The sequence below is a fragment of the Rhododendron vialii genome, chromosome 13a (assembly GCF_030253575.1).
Source record: "Rhododendron vialii isolate Sample 1 chromosome 13a, ASM3025357v1".
Classification (NCBI taxonomy): domain Eukaryota; kingdom Viridiplantae; phylum Streptophyta; class Magnoliopsida; order Ericales; family Ericaceae; genus Rhododendron; species Rhododendron vialii.
The window spans coordinates 2,727,706-2,745,705 of NC_080569.1; the positions used below are offsets into that span (position 1 = coordinate 2,727,706).

Sequence of the window (18,000 nt, forward strand, 5' to 3'; positions counted from 1 at the left end):
TGTTCTTTTCCCTGGCTAGCTCCTTTTCTACTATTTATTTTTTTCTTGCTAAGTGCGGGACCTATTCAGTTGCTAACATCAAATCTCTCTCTCTCTCTCTCTCTCTCTCTCTCTCTCTCTCTCCTATTCAGTTGCTAACATCAAATCTCTCTCTCTCTCTCTCTCTCTCTCTCTCTCTCTCTCTCTCTCTCTCTCTCTCTCTCTCTCATAGGTGTGTGCTACGTTGGACCTAAAGATGAACGGGCTAATAATAATTCTCGTCTCCAGTGCAAAGTTGTACCTAAACCTCGTACAGAAGGTACTGGACTTTCTTTTTGAAATTCTCTTTGAAAGGGGCCTTTTTCTTAAATATTCTTGAAAAGGAGTACCGAAGGTAATAATTGGTACTATGATATTATTTGTTCACGTAGTACAAATAATGGAGATAGAACATGTATTTGAGAATAAACGACATGATTTTAAAAGCGACATCTAAAGAGAATATTGCAAAATAAATGGAGATAAAACCTGTATTTGAGGATAAACGACGTGATTTTAAAAGCTTGATTATCGATTTTGCTTAAAAAAAAAAGAAAGAAAAATAAATTTTAAATAGTTGTTGAATAATAATAATATAAACCAAGTAATAAAGAAGACTCGGCGCCAGCTTTGTTTGGTTGAAATTTTAATTTAGTTTATTTTTGGTAGTAGGTGGAGAGAGAAATATGGTAATGATTGAGAGATGGGTAATGATTGGAGCGAAATAGAGAGAGATGAGAAAATAACAATTGGAGAAATTGGGTAATGATTGGAAAAAAAATAGGGTAGTGATTGAAAAACTAAACTAAAATTAAACTAAAATGCTAACCAAACACAAGCGAAGCCTAGACATTTCACCTAAGGCCCCGTGAACAACTTTCCCCTTTCTGTCTCTCTAAAGTCCTCCCGCCTTCCTTCGCTCACCATACATAGCTTATGCCCCGGTCGGCTAAATAAGTTAATGAGCTTTTTTTTTTTGTTCTTATTCAAATTTTTTTCGTATTTGTTAGTTTTTTGTCATTTTTTAGGGATTATTGCATTGTCATGACAAGAGGAATCTAAAAAATAAAAAATTACGATCAAAACCTAATTTTTTTGAATAAAGACAAAATTAAACCAATAAGCCAATTATTTCGTCTTCATTAAAAAAAATGGATTTCGATAATAATTTTTTACTTTTTAGATTTCTTTCGTCATGACGATATAATAATTCTTAAAAAATTGACGAAAAAACTAACAAACATGAAAAAAATTTGAATAAAGACAAAAAATAAGCCAGTTGGCTTATTTAGCCAAACAGGACCTTACTCTCTCAGACCAAAAACAACTACGTACTAAAAAACACAGACAACATGTCTTCTTCTACTCAATCCTTCAACCTCATCCTCCAGATGCGATCGTCATTGACTGCGGCTCAACAACCGTTAAATACTTTCTCGGGTACATTCATTCTTCTTTCCTCCCAACATTTTTGTGCTTTTAAGCTCCGCTGGTTTGATCTATTTTACGATCACTTCCGGTGTTTGGTTATGCAAAAGCAAGCCTTGGAAATGAACTTTCTTGAAAAATCATTTACAGTCATCTATGTTGTTAGAAAAGTAATTGACAAGAAACTTGCTGTCGTTTATGTGTCTAAAGCATAGGTCTATCATAACATGCTTTTATATAGGCTACAAGACTTGGTGATTAAGAAACATAAGCAACTTAATTAGAAAAATATGCATAATAATTAAGGAATTATAGACTAACTAGAAAACATGAATAATAGGGCCCAGTCTAAACAGAAAACACAATAATAAAACCTACAGAAAAAGAAACTAGTAGCCAGAAGAAACTAGGAAAAACTGAAAACGAAGAAGCTAAAAGCCAATAAACTAACTAAGAGCTAGCGAGAAGAGAGAGCGCATGGGCAGTATTGAATTTTAGGGGCAATTTTATACCTATAAGGTGAAGTGTTTCGGGCAATATCAAAACGTCAATGGGGTCAAATTTAGTAATTATTTTACAATCCATTAGCAATTGTTATTAGGGATAATGGAAAATTGAGTGGGGGTAAAGTGGTCCCATTTGACCCATATGCCTTCGACCCTGATACATTAAATATACATATCAGATTGTATAAAAGGTACGTAAACTTATTTATTTTATTAATTTTTCATTCTTTTCAGAAGAGAAATTAGGTAAAGGTGACAATTGATACGATCTACTCTGCTAAAGTTTCTCTTGTGATCAATAATAATAAGTGTTTTATACGCATTCTACAATTCACGTATGTGCAGAGTACAGAGATGCTTTCAGACATGACATAGAAGGAGAAAAAGCCCATGAGGTAGTTTCCCCCCCTCCCCCCCTAATAATTGAGAAAATAACTGCCAAAAACGTGTTTTGATAATTAATAATATCTGTCAATGACATTTTCAGCATTATCAAATGATCTCAACATATTCTTAGCGGGTATTAATTATCAAAACACGTCCTAGGCCATTATTTTTCCATAATTTTTTTTTGATGACGATATATGCAGAGTTTGACTTTGGGGCCCTGAATTTTATAGGCTCACATGTAACTGAGGCCTACATAAAAGTTAAGTTAAAAATATTTTAAAGCCCAATTAAAAGTAGATCCGAGTGGAAAGATCCAAACATGAGATAATTATGAGCGTAAATTCTTCCCACCACCGGTGGAAACCCCACGATTTTCATCATCGCCTGTAGGCTTCTCCAAACTTTTTTTTCTTGTAATTTGAACCGTTCATTTTTTAGGATCCGTAGAGAGTAGTATATCCGCAGAGTTCTAGGAACCAAAAAAATCGATAAATAAGCATGTCTTTCGATTTTCTGACAGTGTAGATTGAATATAAATTGGCTATGTAATCTATTGAAAGTGTTGTGGTGGTAAAACTTGATTTTACAATTTTAAGTAGCACATTTGCAGCTAAAAATGCGAGATGAGTTATATTTAGATTATAGTATTCGGAATTGTTAATGGTACTTAATTTTGGCTATTTATGATCTTTAATTAGTGCAAGTATATATTGACTTCTTTATGAAGCCTTTTTTGTTTCTAACTATTTTCAAGTACGCAAAGCATATAGAGATTTGAAGGGCCAATTAGAAAGTTCGCTTTAGACTCCACAAATATGAGAGCCCGCTCTGGATATATATATTACGGTATTAAAATGCGGTACTTACAGTACTTGATGTGATTCCAAAGGTGAATTCAATGGGCAAAATAAAGGAACGCGTGGATTCTATACAATCGATGTTGGGGTCTATGAACGATGGAGGTCGTGTGAGCATATCGGCTTATGATACCGCATGGGTAGCTCTAGTTGAAGATCTCCACGGAAATGGTGGTCCTCAGTTCCCCAAATGCCTTGAATGGATTTCTAATAATCAGCTCCCCGATGGTTCATGGGGTGACGCTTTGATATTCAAAGCTAGTGATCGATTAATCAGTACTTTAGCTTGTGTAATTGCACTAAAATCATGGAACATTCATCCGGACAAAACCAAAAAAGGTAAGTAATTCAACAGTACTAAAATACTTATATAGTATGTGACCTTTAATTTCCCTATACTGCACGCGTTCAATTCGTGAACTGTTTATCTATCAAATTTGTGACTTACTGGTGTGTGTTTTCGGTCGAAAAAAGGAATGGAATTCGTCAAAGAAAACATGCACAAGCTTGAAGATGAGAATGAGGAGAACATGCTGTGTGGCTTTGAAGTTGCATTCCCTTCGCTTATAGAAATCGGTCGCAAGTTAGATATCAAAGTCCCAGTTGATCATGATTCTCATATAGCATTACAGGAGATCTGTGCCCGGAGAAATCTGAAACTTGCAAGGTACGTAGTTTTCGATTGAAGTAATTAATTCTTCCCTAAACATATATTGTTGGTAGTTTTCGAAAGCCCAATTGCAAGCGTATCAATCTATTCGCAAAGAATTTCATGGAGACCTCATCATCTATTGACTTTTCTCAGTCTCTCGATCTTAAAAGGGGACAAACAGACCCCCTCATCTATAAACATAAGCCAATTAGAACCCTTAGCTAAAAGACCATTAATTAGACATGCTTATTGTTCATTACTCATAGACATGCTCCTCCACCCCTCTCCCTCCTCATCTCATCCCCATTTAGTTCAAAAACAGGAAGAAAAAAAAACCTAATTATACAAGGCAACCAATTCAAATTACATTATACCAGGCAGAGCCGTTGCAAAGACGGCGGGGTTGGTGGTGTTTTTAATGATGAAGATTTGGATACTTGTAAGAAGAGAGTATATGGAATATTGTCTATTACAGTAATTTTGACCATTTTGGTGATCCTGTTTTGGAATACACACAAGTAATATGTGATTATTTGGTTTGTGCAATATATTTATATATATAGGATACCAAAGGACATAATGCACAGGGTGCCCACACTACTGCTCTATAGCCTGGAAGGAATGCAAGACCAAGACCTGGATTGGGAAAAGCTACTAAAGTTCCAGTTTCCAGATGGATCATTCTGCACTTCTCCATCTTCCACCGCGTTTGCATTAATGCAGACCAAAGATGAAAATTGCTTGAGATATCTTAGCACAACTGTTGAAACATTCGTCGATGGGGGAGGTAATTAAGTGCTTATACCACTTTGCAGTACTACAGGCGATGTGGGCTCACTCCATCGAGCTCAATTAACTTGGATCGACATTGCTAGTTAACAACATGATCGAATGATCTTTACTGAACAAACACGATCGAATCATCAAACCAGGACCACCACCCTCACAACACACAAGGACCGCACATTGCTTTTTATGTCGGGGGTTTGCCACATCCACATGACATGTTGTCCAAAACTCGCTTTAATTTGAGATTTTACTTCTCTATAGTTATTCTAGCACCTGTTTTTCTTAATATTCAGTTCCCAGTGTTTACCCCGTGGACATATATGAGCGCCTATGGGCTGTTGATAAGCTCCAACGCCTTGGAATTTCCCAGTATTTCCAATCGGAGGTTACAGAATGTTTGGATTACGTCTATAGGTATATTTAAAATCAACTTATGTAGTCAAATTACATGTGAAAGGTTAGTGCAATGACTAAGTTAAAATTCAGATCTTGGACCGAGCAAGGAGTTTTTTCAGCGAGCAATTCTACCATTCATGACGTAGACGACACAGCCATGGGTTTTAGGCTTTTACGACTACACGGCTACCAAGTTTCCGCTGGTAAGTTTAGTGCTTGGCTTCTCAAAAGTCCTTTTTTCTCAACTTTTTTAAATCTTTAATCAACTTTCCCAGTTTCTCTCAAAAAGGATGGTTAACTGATTACAGTACAACAGAGGATCCAAAATAAGGGAATTTGTAGAGATCTCAAACCAGATAGGAGTACCTAAGTTATTACTCTTGGCTTTGCATCTCTCTTTTTTTCTCGCGCGGCAGATGTGTTTCGGCATTTTGAGAAGGATGGGGAGTTCTTCTGCCTTGCTGGGCAGTCAACTCAGGGAGTAACTCCAATGTATAGCCTGTATAGGGCTTCTCAGGTTCTGTTTCCAGAAGAAAAAATCCTTGAGGATGCCAATAAATTCGCATCCAAATTCTTGAGAGAGAAACAAGCCAGCAACAAGCTCCTAGATAAATGGGTAATAGCCAAGGACTTACCCGGTGAGGTACGAATGTGATTTTGATACTTGCACTCTGTTTATCAACTAGCGTTATACCTGTTCAACACATGAGATCGAAAGAAACACCCATGTGATTTTTTTTCCCTGTGCATTGAACGGACACAACACTAGGTAAGAGAAGTAATTTTGTACAAAAAATTCGTGATCGATCTTATATCAGGTGGGATATGCTCTGGACGTGCCATGGTATGCTAGCTTACCTCGGGTGGAGACGAGGTTCTACTTGGACCAATATGGTGGTGCAGATGATGTCTGGATTGGCAAGACCTTGTACAGGTAATTACTTTTCACTTACGGCTGATGAAACAAAAACCGGTTTGTTTGAATGAGTGGTTTTTTTGGTTTGTCATTTTCCCATAGGTTGCCTAACGTTAACAACAACAAATATTTGGAGCTTGCAAAATTGGACTATAAAAACTGCCAAGCACTGCATTTGCTGGAATGGGATGCCATTCAAAAGTATGATCCTATCCCCTTGTTTCCACCATCTTAATTTGTTGCATATTTGGAACATCGATATTCTTTGTGACCAAAGTTATTAAAGATATATACGGAGTACTTTGTACGTACAGATGGTACGCAGAATGCTATCTTGGAGAGTTTGGCACGTGTGGAAAGAACTTACTTTTTGCATATTATTTGGCCACCGTGAGTATATTTGAACCAGAGAAGTCCAAAGAACGACTCGCATGGGCTAAAACAAAGATCATAATTAATGGAAACGATTGTATCATATTTTGAAAATGAAGGAAACTCTATTGAGCATCGAAGAACATTTCTTCGTGAATTCAGAGAGATTGGAAGGAATGAAGACTGTGCGAATAACATGTGGTAAGTACGAAGTCATCTCTGCACCGCTAAAAACAAGTTGGTATTCACGGATACTATATACGTAGAATATTGGATCGAACATGGTATTGAGTCATTCAAGAACATGAAATGTTAAAAACATTGGCGCATGTGGATATAAGCTAATCTTTAGTTTTGTACTTTACAGGCACAAGGAAACAATACTGGGACAAAGATTTGTCCCGATACTGCTAAGAACGCTAAATCAACTCTTGGTTGATGCACAACTAACCCACGGTGAAGACATTCGCGACAACTTACATCAGGCTGTAAGTCTTCTATAGATAGTACTACTCCATAACACAGAATTTCTCTCTTTCATTTATTTCTTGTCTACCTTATCAAATTGGTTCTCATCTGCGCAAAGTTTGAATAATAAATAACATAGCTTTCACCCCCCCTCCCTTTTCTATTGCTGGGTAAAGTGGGAGATGTGGATACTGACATGGCAAGATGAAGGTGACATGCACAGAAGAGAAGCAGAACTAGTAGTGCGCACGATAAACTTATGCGCCGATTGTAGAGCACCTGAGCAGCTATCACAACTCTCCCACCCTCGGCACAAGCATCTCTCCGACGTGACCAATGAAGTCTGCAACCAACTCTTGCAATTTCAGTACCAAAAACTGTCACGCAACAAGGTAAAATTATTAATCAAGTTATAATCGAATCTATTGATTCCTTAAAATATCAAAAGAATTCATCAAAATACACTGTGATCCTACCATTACAATGTTGTGTTTATATTAAAGCTCAAAATTTTGGAACCAAATAAAAAATCACAACAAAATACGAAAGTAATTTGAATTTTTAAATATCCTAAGACTTGTACAAAGATAACTAGGCAAATTAATACGGAGTATTTTTTTTTAGGTCAAATGGAAAAGAATACTATTAAACTAGACGATCAAAGTTAGGAAACCAAAGAAGCATCATTCAGGATAGAAAACCAAAAGCCCACGAGAGCCCCGAAATTAACCTAAGTTGTAACTGAAAACATAAAAAAATTTCTCAAATGGTTGGCTGCATGCATCAGCGATTGTTTATTTGATTGTTATTACTTTGTTCTGTTTATGTGAGCAGATTCATGACAATGACGAGTTCAATACAACCCTCCAGATCGAATCAGACATGCAAGAACTAGTGCAATTAGTACTTTGTGCTTCCTCAGATGATGACATCGACCCTGTTATCAAGCAAACCTTTCTTGCAGTGGCAAAGTCTTACTATTATGCTGCCTATTTCACTCCTGCAACTATTGATTTTCATATTGCCAAAGTACTATTTGAGCCAGCAGTAATTTGATATTTGTACGAAAAAATAATAAGGCATCCGCGGCGGCGGATTAAGAGCTGGGAGTTGCACAGGTAGTTAGATATATATGCTAGTAGTATTTTGTGTGTATTGCAATAAAGTATGCACGGGAGAGGAAGAGTTAGAAAGAGTTCCTACAAGGGGTAAGAGAGGATCAAACCTAGTGATCGAGGGACTTAATTGTGTGTGAGAGGGAGTGGTGAATTCCTCTCAAATGCAGCTTCATGTGTGTTTTGTCATTTGTGTAGAGTGTAAAACTCCAAAAGTATTTGATGAGTTCTATGGAAATCCTTCTCTCTCTCTCTCTCTCTCTCTCTCTCTCTCTCATAGCAAACCATGTTTCATGAAGACAGATTAAAATGTAAATCACGCTGCAATTTCGTCTAGAGTAATAGTAACTAATAAGATTGTACATGGCCTCGTTTGATCTGTGGATTAACTATCTGGATGGGACTAATTGTCCCTAATCTTGAATTATCTCACGTTTGGTTTCCGAGATGACTATCGGGATTATTAATCCCATGATTAATTTTATATCTTTATATGGGGATACTATATTATCCTAGGGGAGAGGTGAGATTACGTAGAATTAATAAAGAAGAGATTATTTTCAAAAATATTTTGATGATATTGAGATTGATGTCAAATAGTATTTTCAGAATTATTTTCTTTAATATTAATTTCTGAAAATGTTTTAACTAAACTTTTAAAAATATATATATATTTTCAAAACTTTCTTATTTTTCAAAAGTTTTAAAAAACTAAAAAAAAAAAACTATTTTCAAAACTTTCTTTTTTTTCAAATATTATTTTTGTTAAAAAATACGAAAAACTTTCTTTAATAGTATTATTTTTTGATAGAACTTTCTTTTCTTAAAAAATGATTTCAAAAACTATTTTGTTTGAAAAATGTTTTCAAAAACTAGTTTTTTTTTCTTTCCAAAAACAGATTTTCAACTTTTTAAAGAAAATTGTTTTTTATTTTCAAAAATTAGTTCAAAAAAAAAACTTTTCCCAAATTGTTTTGTAATAAAAATATTTTCGAAAATTATTATTTTTAAAATGTTACTTTTTCAAAACTTTCTTTTTTCGAAAAATGTTTTTCAAAATTTAAAAAAAAATTACTATTCCTTATCCCATAAATAATCCCATCCGAATCAAATATGGGATGGGATAAAATTAATCTAGGACAAATAGTCCAGGAACTATTAATTCCATCATTTTCAGTCCACGAATCAAACGAGGTAATTAAGGGATACTAGATTTCTTTTAAACGTCACATGATAATTAATTATTCCATCTGTCCCTTTTTAAGTGTCTTGTTTCGTAACTCCAACTTATTAAAAATACATCATCATTATACCTTACACATCAATTTTTTCCTTCACTTTTCTTACTTATCCATCATCATTACACTTTTATTCACTAACTTTTCAAAATGGAATATACTTTTAGAAATAAAATAGACAATGCATCAACTTTTACCCACTAATTTTACAAAATGGACGCTTATTAATAGTTCAAAATGGAATACTGAATTCTAAAAATGGGGACGGATATATGGAGTAATTAATGCTATCCTTGTATCTGAAAATTAAGTGAAAACTAAACGCAAAATGAATACTGTTACGCCATGCCAAAGTCAATCTATGGTGACCGACTATCATTAGACACATAATAATAGGTACCAATTATTAGTGCATGTATTCAAAATGTTAATTATTAGTGTGACCAAATCACCAATAACATGCTTTTTCTTTCTATGTTATAAAGTGGGAGACGTGGATAATGACATGGCAAGAAGATGGTGACATGCACAAAGGAGAGGCGGAGAACTTTTAGTCCGCACAATAATAAATTTGTGTGCCAATTTTGGGGCGCTTGAGAAACTTTCATAACCCTCCCATCCGCGATACAAGCCGATTTGTATAGTATTAATATTATTATTTATCCTATTTAAATCAACATGTGGGTTAGTCTAGTTGGTAGCACGAGCGCAGAGAGATTCGGAGGTCCTGGATTCCAATACAAATATTATAATATATTTTAGTGGTGTATGTATGATTTAAGAATTGTTTTTACTACCTACTACTCCATTGTTATACTCCTCAAGCGTATAAATATACTTCATTCTCCTTTGTTATACTCCTCAAATGTTATACTACTCAAGTGTAGGAAAAGTGGGGTTTTACACACCGACAGTGAATATAATTTATTCTTCACGTACTTCATTCTCATTTCTCCAAACACGTTAATAACTAGGGACTAGGGTTTCCCATTCTCTTTCTTCCACTGCCTCCCTCGGCTCTCCACTCTCGATCACCACCTCTAATCCTTCACCGACGTCAAGCCGTCTCCTCTCCGATCTGCCTTCTCTTCAATCTGCCTCCTTCTCTGTCTTAACTGCCTCCGGTCTGCCGCCGCCTCCTCCTTTGATTCTTTGTTGGGGTATGGCTACATGTGTATTCTACTGGTGATTTGAAGTGGGCACTCTCTTCTTTCTGGCGATTAGAACTTCTTCAGTGTCTTTAATCTCTAAACTAACCCCTGATTTCTTCTTGTGCAAAACTCAAAAGTGGGTCTGCTCTAGTGAAAGGGATTGGGAGATAATTAATCTGCTACAGTTTAAAAAAAAAAATTGGTCGAACTTGAGCCTGCGTGGCTCGGTTAACTTTAACGAGCCTTAACGAGCCGAGCCTAAATTTTAAAAATGTTAGACGAGCCGAACTCGGACTCTATAGTCCAGGCTCGAATCGAGTCCAAGCCGAACTCGAGCCTGACCTGCACCTTATGAACTGATCCCGAATATCATAAGGTTCGGCTCGATTCGACTCGTTTACATGTCGGTCGGTGGCACTCCTTCTCCCCTTTTGTTCATAAGCGTGTGCATGTGTTCCCACAAGTCATTTTCTGTGTGCATAAAGATTCCAGTTATGTGTAGCAAAACAAGTATTAGACTTTTCAAAAAGCAAAAAGCAGAAACATGCAAGAAATCGTACGTGGGAAAATACCAGCTACAAACAAGATTCCCTAGTTCATAAGAAAACAAAAGCAGAAGGGCAGCACAAAGGGACTTTTGCTACAGCCGGCGCCGACAGATACGTGGAGCTTATTCTGAATTCTACACGGATGATTCGAGCTGTTTAATAATTTTTAAAAAAAAACAAGTGAGTCCGAAAAACATTCAACTTAATCTGATATGCATAAGTAGTCGACCCAATCTTCCATTTTTTTAACGAATCTGGAATCGAGCAATTCTTGAATCCATAAGAAGAGAGATAAACTCAAATAATATTATTGATTAAAAGTTACATAATAATGTGGTTACAACTGTAGAAATTTTATGTCCATCTCAAAATAAAGAAATAGAGAGAGAGAGAGAGAGAGAGAGATAGAGAGGAATCTTGATTTCTATTTCATTCTCTATTTCATTCTGACTTGAGTGTTACAAAAGGGAAAGATCAGTGCTTCTATCTTTTGCACGATCTCAAACAGAATTGATTACATCATCACATCATAAGCTTACATCACTAGAGCCAGCTGGTACAATAATAAACACAACTTAGCTAACTAAACCAACTAATGAACTGACTAATTAACAACTAATGGCTCTTCTTGACAACAACCCCAACCAATGTCTACGGAATTATACAGTAAGAGTTATCAAATTTCTAAATATTTCCTAAAAAGGCAAAAACATTAAATTGAGGCCTAGACAAAAGAACTAGGCCCAAATCCACTATTGATCACAACCTTGGGATTGTGAGTCTTCACCACAACTCAAAAATACTCCAGCCCATCAAGTTTGGGTTTAATCTGAGCTCGTTCAAATTTTGCTAAATCGGATAATCCACAATTAGAACCTTGTTGGGCTTTCGAGACTTTGACCAGTCCAATTGATCAAGAAATTCAGCAACCACGTGTTCTATTTCTACATCTTTTTAATTATGTCCACCTCAAAACTAATTGAAAATAAATAAAGATGTCCCAAATATTATTAAATGATCCATTCCCGTACAACACCATCCCCGTTCCCGGCCAACTTATTATATATAGTTTCCTCTCCAAGAAGCAAAACCATAACAACAAAAGAAACATCCAAAACATGTGCTACTCTTCTTCTACTCAATCCTCCATTCACATCCTCCAGATCCGATCCTCACTCAAAAAACCCTTGAATACTCTCTTGTGTATGCTCTTTTCCCTCCTTTTAAGTTGTTTTTTTTTTGTTTTTTTTTTTTTTATGGTATTCTAAGAGCAGTTATTTTGTATATATTGTAAATGTTAAGTCTGTCTCCAATCTTTTTTTGCCCATACCCTCAATGATTAGGGACTACATGAAATCTGTTGTTTTTTTTTTCATGGCCTAGGAAGCTTTTTTGTCAGCTTCTCCACACAATTTTAGTCAAGTTTTTCAAATCCAAAAAAGGAAAGATGCAAAAATTGGTCGAATATAAAAGCATCCATTAATGAGCAAGAAACCTGACATGGCGAAAAATTTAAAAAAATCGATTACAAAGGTAGTTCTACATCCGGGAACTCTAAGGAAACAAACCATGTGTATCAACGGCCACGCGGGACCCATCCCCACATAGATGATCCGAGCCATTCAATAATTTTAAAATAAAAAATTAAGTGGGACCATGAAAAATCAGCTCAATCCAATATGTGTAGATACTCGATCCAATCTTTCATGTTTTCATTCCGATTCCGGATTTGTGAAACAAATGAAAGATTTGATCGAATACCTACACATATTGGATTGAGCTGATTTTTTGCAGGTTCACTCAATTTTTTATTTTAAAATCATTGACAGTTCAAATCATCTGTGCGGAACCCGGAGTAGATCCCGCGTGACCGTCAGTGGCCATGGTCGGTATCCATGTCTGTTTCCGTAGAAGGGTCCTTCTACACCTTGCATGCTACCGACTTGTTAACTGCGGGGATCTACCCCACTGAAAAACAAGGGGTTTATTACGCCAAAATGGCCTTATAACATCAAATCTCTCTCTCTCTCTCTCTCTCTCTCTGATAGGTGTGTGCTACGCTGGACCTAAAGATCAACGGGCTAATAAGAATCCTCGTCTCCGGTGCAAAGCTGTAAATAAACCTCGCACGGAAGGTACATGGAGTATCTTTTTGAAATCCTCTTTGAAACAGTAGATCCTTTCGTTCAAGGGCGGATTCAATTAAGACAATGAAATGATCGGAATTTTTTTTGTGAATCGAAGAAGTTAAGTTAAGTAAGGTATATAAACATGATTGTTAAGATGTACCAGAAAACACATACATCTCATGTCAAGACCAATACACCACCCCTCAGAGCTAAAAAAAGCCGTGTATAATAATTCAGAATATACGTTTACCATCCTCAATTCATTTTCATAAAATACGTTATAAAAAAAATTCGTATAACTTAGCGAGACCCAAAGGAAAAAAAAATCACAAATTGGTACATTTTCATGAGATATTTAGGTCTTTGTTTACGAGAATTTTTAACTTGTGTTTGTATAGTCCCCACACATTTGTATTTTATTAGCTAGATTCCTGAGAATATATCATTTGGGGTGTCTTGTTCCAGTGGTAAAGGCTTGCCCTTCTACTTGTGAGGTTGCGAGTTTGAAACGAGTTGAGTTTTGTTCACCCTCCACTTAAGAGGGTGAATATTACCATCCTTTTTATTGGTTGAAATAATGTGAATCCCACCACAAAATGATGTTATGCTTACCAAAAAATATATTTCATGGTAAGCATGACATCACTTTGTAGTGGGATCCACACCATTTCAACAATGAGAAAGAAGATAATGTTCACTCTTTTTAAAAGAGGGTAAACAAAATTGCACTCGCGGATAGCTATGCACTTTTTATGATTATATGAACATTTTTATTAGTATTATCCAAAGTGGTTTAGTTTGCATTTTCCTTCAATTTTCTGCTAGACTCGCCATCTCAATTCAAGTTTACGCAGAATCTAAGAAAAAAAGTTCTTGTTCTTGTCAAAATTAACAACTTACCATTATTTTTTAGGAATATTATCATTCTTGTAAACTTGTAAGTTTAAAATTTATTTTGGTACTTTTTACTTTTTGTAACTTTGTATTTAGTTTTTTGTCGTAATTTTTAGGGCGAATCAAAAAAGTATAAAAATATGAATAAATATTGAAAAAATTCAAATAAGACGACACATTAAACAAATAAAACAACTGTTTTGGGTGCTGAATCAGCGGTATCATAGCGGTCATTTTTGGAGATTTCGGGCGGCATTGCGGTCGACTTCTTGGTCCTTTTGATCTATCCCTCGCCCCTCTTTTTTTTCGAACCCCTTACCTATCTTTTGAGCTATTTCCTTCTTGGCTTCTCCTCTTGCTTCTTTCCCTCTCGTCTGAGCTCATTTCCTCTCTTTGGCTGCCAGTCGATGATCCCTTGGTTTCTCTAATTTTGGCCTAACGGCAAGGCAGTCTCTGGTGACGGAGCGGCTCAGTCGGCGTGGCTCCAGCTGTGGTCATTGTTGGGTGTCACGGTCTTCGCCTAACAGTAGGGTGAGTTGTTGCGGCAGTTTAGGTGGTTCGGTGCTCTGTGAAGTTTCTCTGGTGGGTGGCCAAGGGCGGCTTGGAGGTTACCGGTGGTGGCTGATCAAATTTTGGTGATTGAAGACTGTTTTGTGGGCGGCGACGGTGGGGCGCCAGGGTTTGAATTTTTTTAAAAGATTAGGATTTGTTTTAGGTTTTCCCAGGATGGGCCTAGCTCACTTTAGCGGGTAAGGTTTATTTTTCTGTGTTTAATTATAAGATTTGGGTTTTTGGTCATCTAGTATTTTGGGCTTTATTTATAATATTTAGACTTTTAGGCCATCAGGTATAATGGTCTTTGTTCATATAGGTGTGAATAGGCTTTGTTCCATCTGAATATATTTTTCAACTTTTAGTTGGAATTCTTTTTTCCGTAATAAAATGTTACTTTTATTCGATTAAAAAAAGAAAAGAGTTCTTATACATCTAACATGATCGTATGTGCAGAGTACAAAGATGTTTTCCTACCTCACATAGTGGGAGAAGAAGCTCTGGAGGTGGTTTGAACAATCAGATCTCTCTTTCTCTCATTTTTTTCTTTGGCAATAAATAGAATATACTTGCTGAGAAAAAAACTCGAATACACTTACGTAGTTATAATATTTGAATTAAAGGTGAATGCAAGAAACAAAGTACTCAAGGAAAACATCGATTCCATACGATCAATGTTGGGGTCGATGAACGATGGAGATATAAGCTTATCAGCGTACGACACTGCATGGGTAGCGCTAGTTGAAGATATCCACGGTAATGGCGGCCCTCAGTTTCCCACAAGTCTCCAATGGATTTCCAATAATCAGCTCCCGGATGGTTCATGGGGTGATAGTTTGATGTTCGAACCTCACGATCGACTAATCAGTACTTTAGCTTGTGTAATTGCACTAGAGTCCTGGAAAATTCATCCGGACAAAAGCAAAACAGGTAATTTCATTAACACATAACTTATTTTGGATTAGTAAAAAAATACTATCTCCCTCCTTGTAATTTTGGCCCCTTTCCAAAAATCCAATTATTTAAAGGCGTAAGATTGTGTTTCAAAATTTGCAACTTTTCAAGAACACCTTAGTCAGCCATTGTGACTTTCAGATTTGAAATTTAATTTAAAATGTACTGAAAATAGAACCGGAAAATGAGAATTGTGCGAAGAATTACTAATTGACCAATCAACTAAAATTATGAGATGGAGCAACTACAAAATATCCTCCCCGCTCCACACACACACATATTCAGTTTTTTTTTTTTTTTTGAGATGTAATATATATTCAGTTGATTTTTATTATTTTTCTACTTCATAACTTTATTGGTGTTGTCATAAAAGGAATGGAATTTATCAAAGAAAACATGCAGAAGCTAGAAGATGCAAATGCGGAGCACATGACAATTGGGTTTGAAGTAGCATTCCCTTCGCTTATAGAAATGGGTCGCAAGTTAAATACCAAACTCCCAGTCGACGATTCTCCTATCTTGCAGGAGATCTATGCCAGGAGAAATCTAAAGCTCACGAGGTACGTAGCTTTCAATCAAATACTCCTCCTAATTCTTCTTTTGTAAAAGAGGAGAAGTTTGGCTGGCTAGTCTCCTTTTACGAGAAATATTGAACTTTTAGGCTCTGTTTGAAACTTGAGAAAAACAAAGGAAAACTAGAAAAAAGGGGAAAAAATTGAAATAGTCTCTGTAGTTAAGTATTTGTGTTAATTTGGTCCTTATAGTTGTAATTGGCTCGATTTACATTCTGTACTTTTCATTTTGTTTCAATTTGGTCCAATTACTAACTTCCGTTAGTCCTTTAAATAACAAAATCATATAGCCCTTTTTTTTGGAGTTAAAATAGACTCGTTCGGCTAAATAAGCCAACTGGCTTATTTTTTTATTCTTATTGAAATTTTTTTCGTATTTGTTAACTTTTTGTCAATTTTTTTGGGGTTATTACATTGTCATGATGAGAGGAATCTAAAAAGTAAAAAATTATGATCGAAATCCAATTTTTTTTGAATAAAGATGAAAAAATTGGCTCATTAGCTTATTTTTGTTTTTATTCCAAAAAATTAGGTTTCGATCGTAATTTTTTACTTTTTAAATTCCTATTGTTATGACGATGCAATAATTCTCAAAAAAAATGACGAAAAACTAACAAATACGAAAAAAAATTGAATAAGGACAAAAAAAAGGCCAGTTGGCGTATTTAGCTGAATAGGGTTACTCATTCCCTTCTTGCCCTAATATACCTCCGAACCAAAACACAGCTCATTTTTTCATTCTCCATTGATAAAGAGGCACTTGGGAAGAAAACTGGTTATAATTTTCTACAAAAAGTTGTCATCAAATTCAGCATTTTCATGATCAGCCATGAGGCATCATAACCATTGATATTGTCCACATGTTCAACTTGTGGACAAATACTGAGATGCCTTATTTTTCCGCATAGTACTGAAAATGCATATAGAACCATGTCCAAAAGTCACAACATTATATAGATTCAAAAGTCACAACATGATAAATAACCATGTCCAAAAGTCAGAATATTATATAAACTCAATTCCAAATTTACCATGTCATAACCTAATACATAGACATAACAAACCACTCAACTAGGTTACAATAAACCTAACTTAACAGCCTAAGTGGTTACAAAAAATAGTGCCCTATCATTCCATTCATTTTCCTATACTTGGCCCATGCACTGATTCCTCACTAGGAATGTTGAAAAATAAACCTAAGCCAATTTTTTCGTCTTTATTCAAAAAAAATTGAATTTCAATAATAATTTTTTACTTTTTAAATTCTTTTCGTCATGACGATGCAATAACCCCCAAAAAATTGACGAAAAACTAACAAATACGAAAAAAAAATTGAATAAGAACAAAAAATAAAGAAGTTGTTTTATTTAGCCGAACGAGTCTGTTTTAACCCCAAAAAAAGGGGCCATATGATTTTGCTATTTAAAGAACTAACAGCGGACTAACGGAAGTTAGTAATTGGACCGAATTGAAACAAAATGAAAAGTACAGAGTGTAAATCAAGCCAATTATAACTACAGGGACCAAATTGACATGAACACTTAACTACAAAGTTCCTAAAAAAAATTTCCTTCTGTTGTTTGATGGGAAGAGAAAGAGGGAAGAAAATAACAATTTAATTTTAGTTTTGTAAATAGTAAATTTTCCTTCCTATTTTCCTTTTATTTGATTTTCTTTTTCTTTTCTTTTTTTTCTTTAGATTCCAAACAGAGCCTTAATATTTTTGGATCCTTTCCGGACTAACTTAATTTAATTAATGATCGACATTGTTCTTCATTTATTAAAACTTATTGAAAACATCGATTGTACCAAACTACTTTTCACCTTCCCCTTCTCTCTAGAACCACCTCATATTAGGGTTTCTGCAGGGGGAGACGCCGCCTCTTTTCTCCTCCCACCGGGCTCTCTCTCTCTCTCGGTCCTGTTACTCCTCGTCCCTCCCTTTCCTCTTCTCCGATCGTTCCTCTCTGTTCAATCTCTGTTTCCAGCTTGCGTGGAAGGTCACCAGTGGGCGCTGTTGGGTGACCCTGGTTTTGGGCTTAATGGCGAAGTGCT

At 35.7% G+C, this 18,000-nt stretch overlaps 1 protein-coding gene across 1 annotated transcript; it reads left to right on the forward strand.

The window, feature by feature from the left end:
- The first annotated feature begins 223 nt into the window (after positions 1-223).
- LOC131314402 (ent-copalyl diphosphate synthase 1-like) lies at positions 224-8,157 on the forward strand. Its single transcript, XM_058342998.1, is given in 15 exon segments — positions 224-298; positions 2,298-2,347; positions 3,232-3,538; positions 3,674-3,866; positions 4,415-4,638; positions 4,934-5,054; positions 5,127-5,239; positions 5,453-5,679; positions 5,855-5,970; positions 6,055-6,153; positions 6,267-6,402; positions 6,404-6,525; positions 6,692-6,812; positions 6,969-7,184; positions 7,627-8,157. Coding segments are annotated over 13 exon segments (2,208 nt in total). The 5' UTR covers positions 224-298; positions 2,298-2,347; positions 3,232-3,240; the 3' UTR covers positions 7,849-8,157.
- The last annotated feature ends 9,843 nt before the right edge of the window (positions 8,158-18,000 follow it).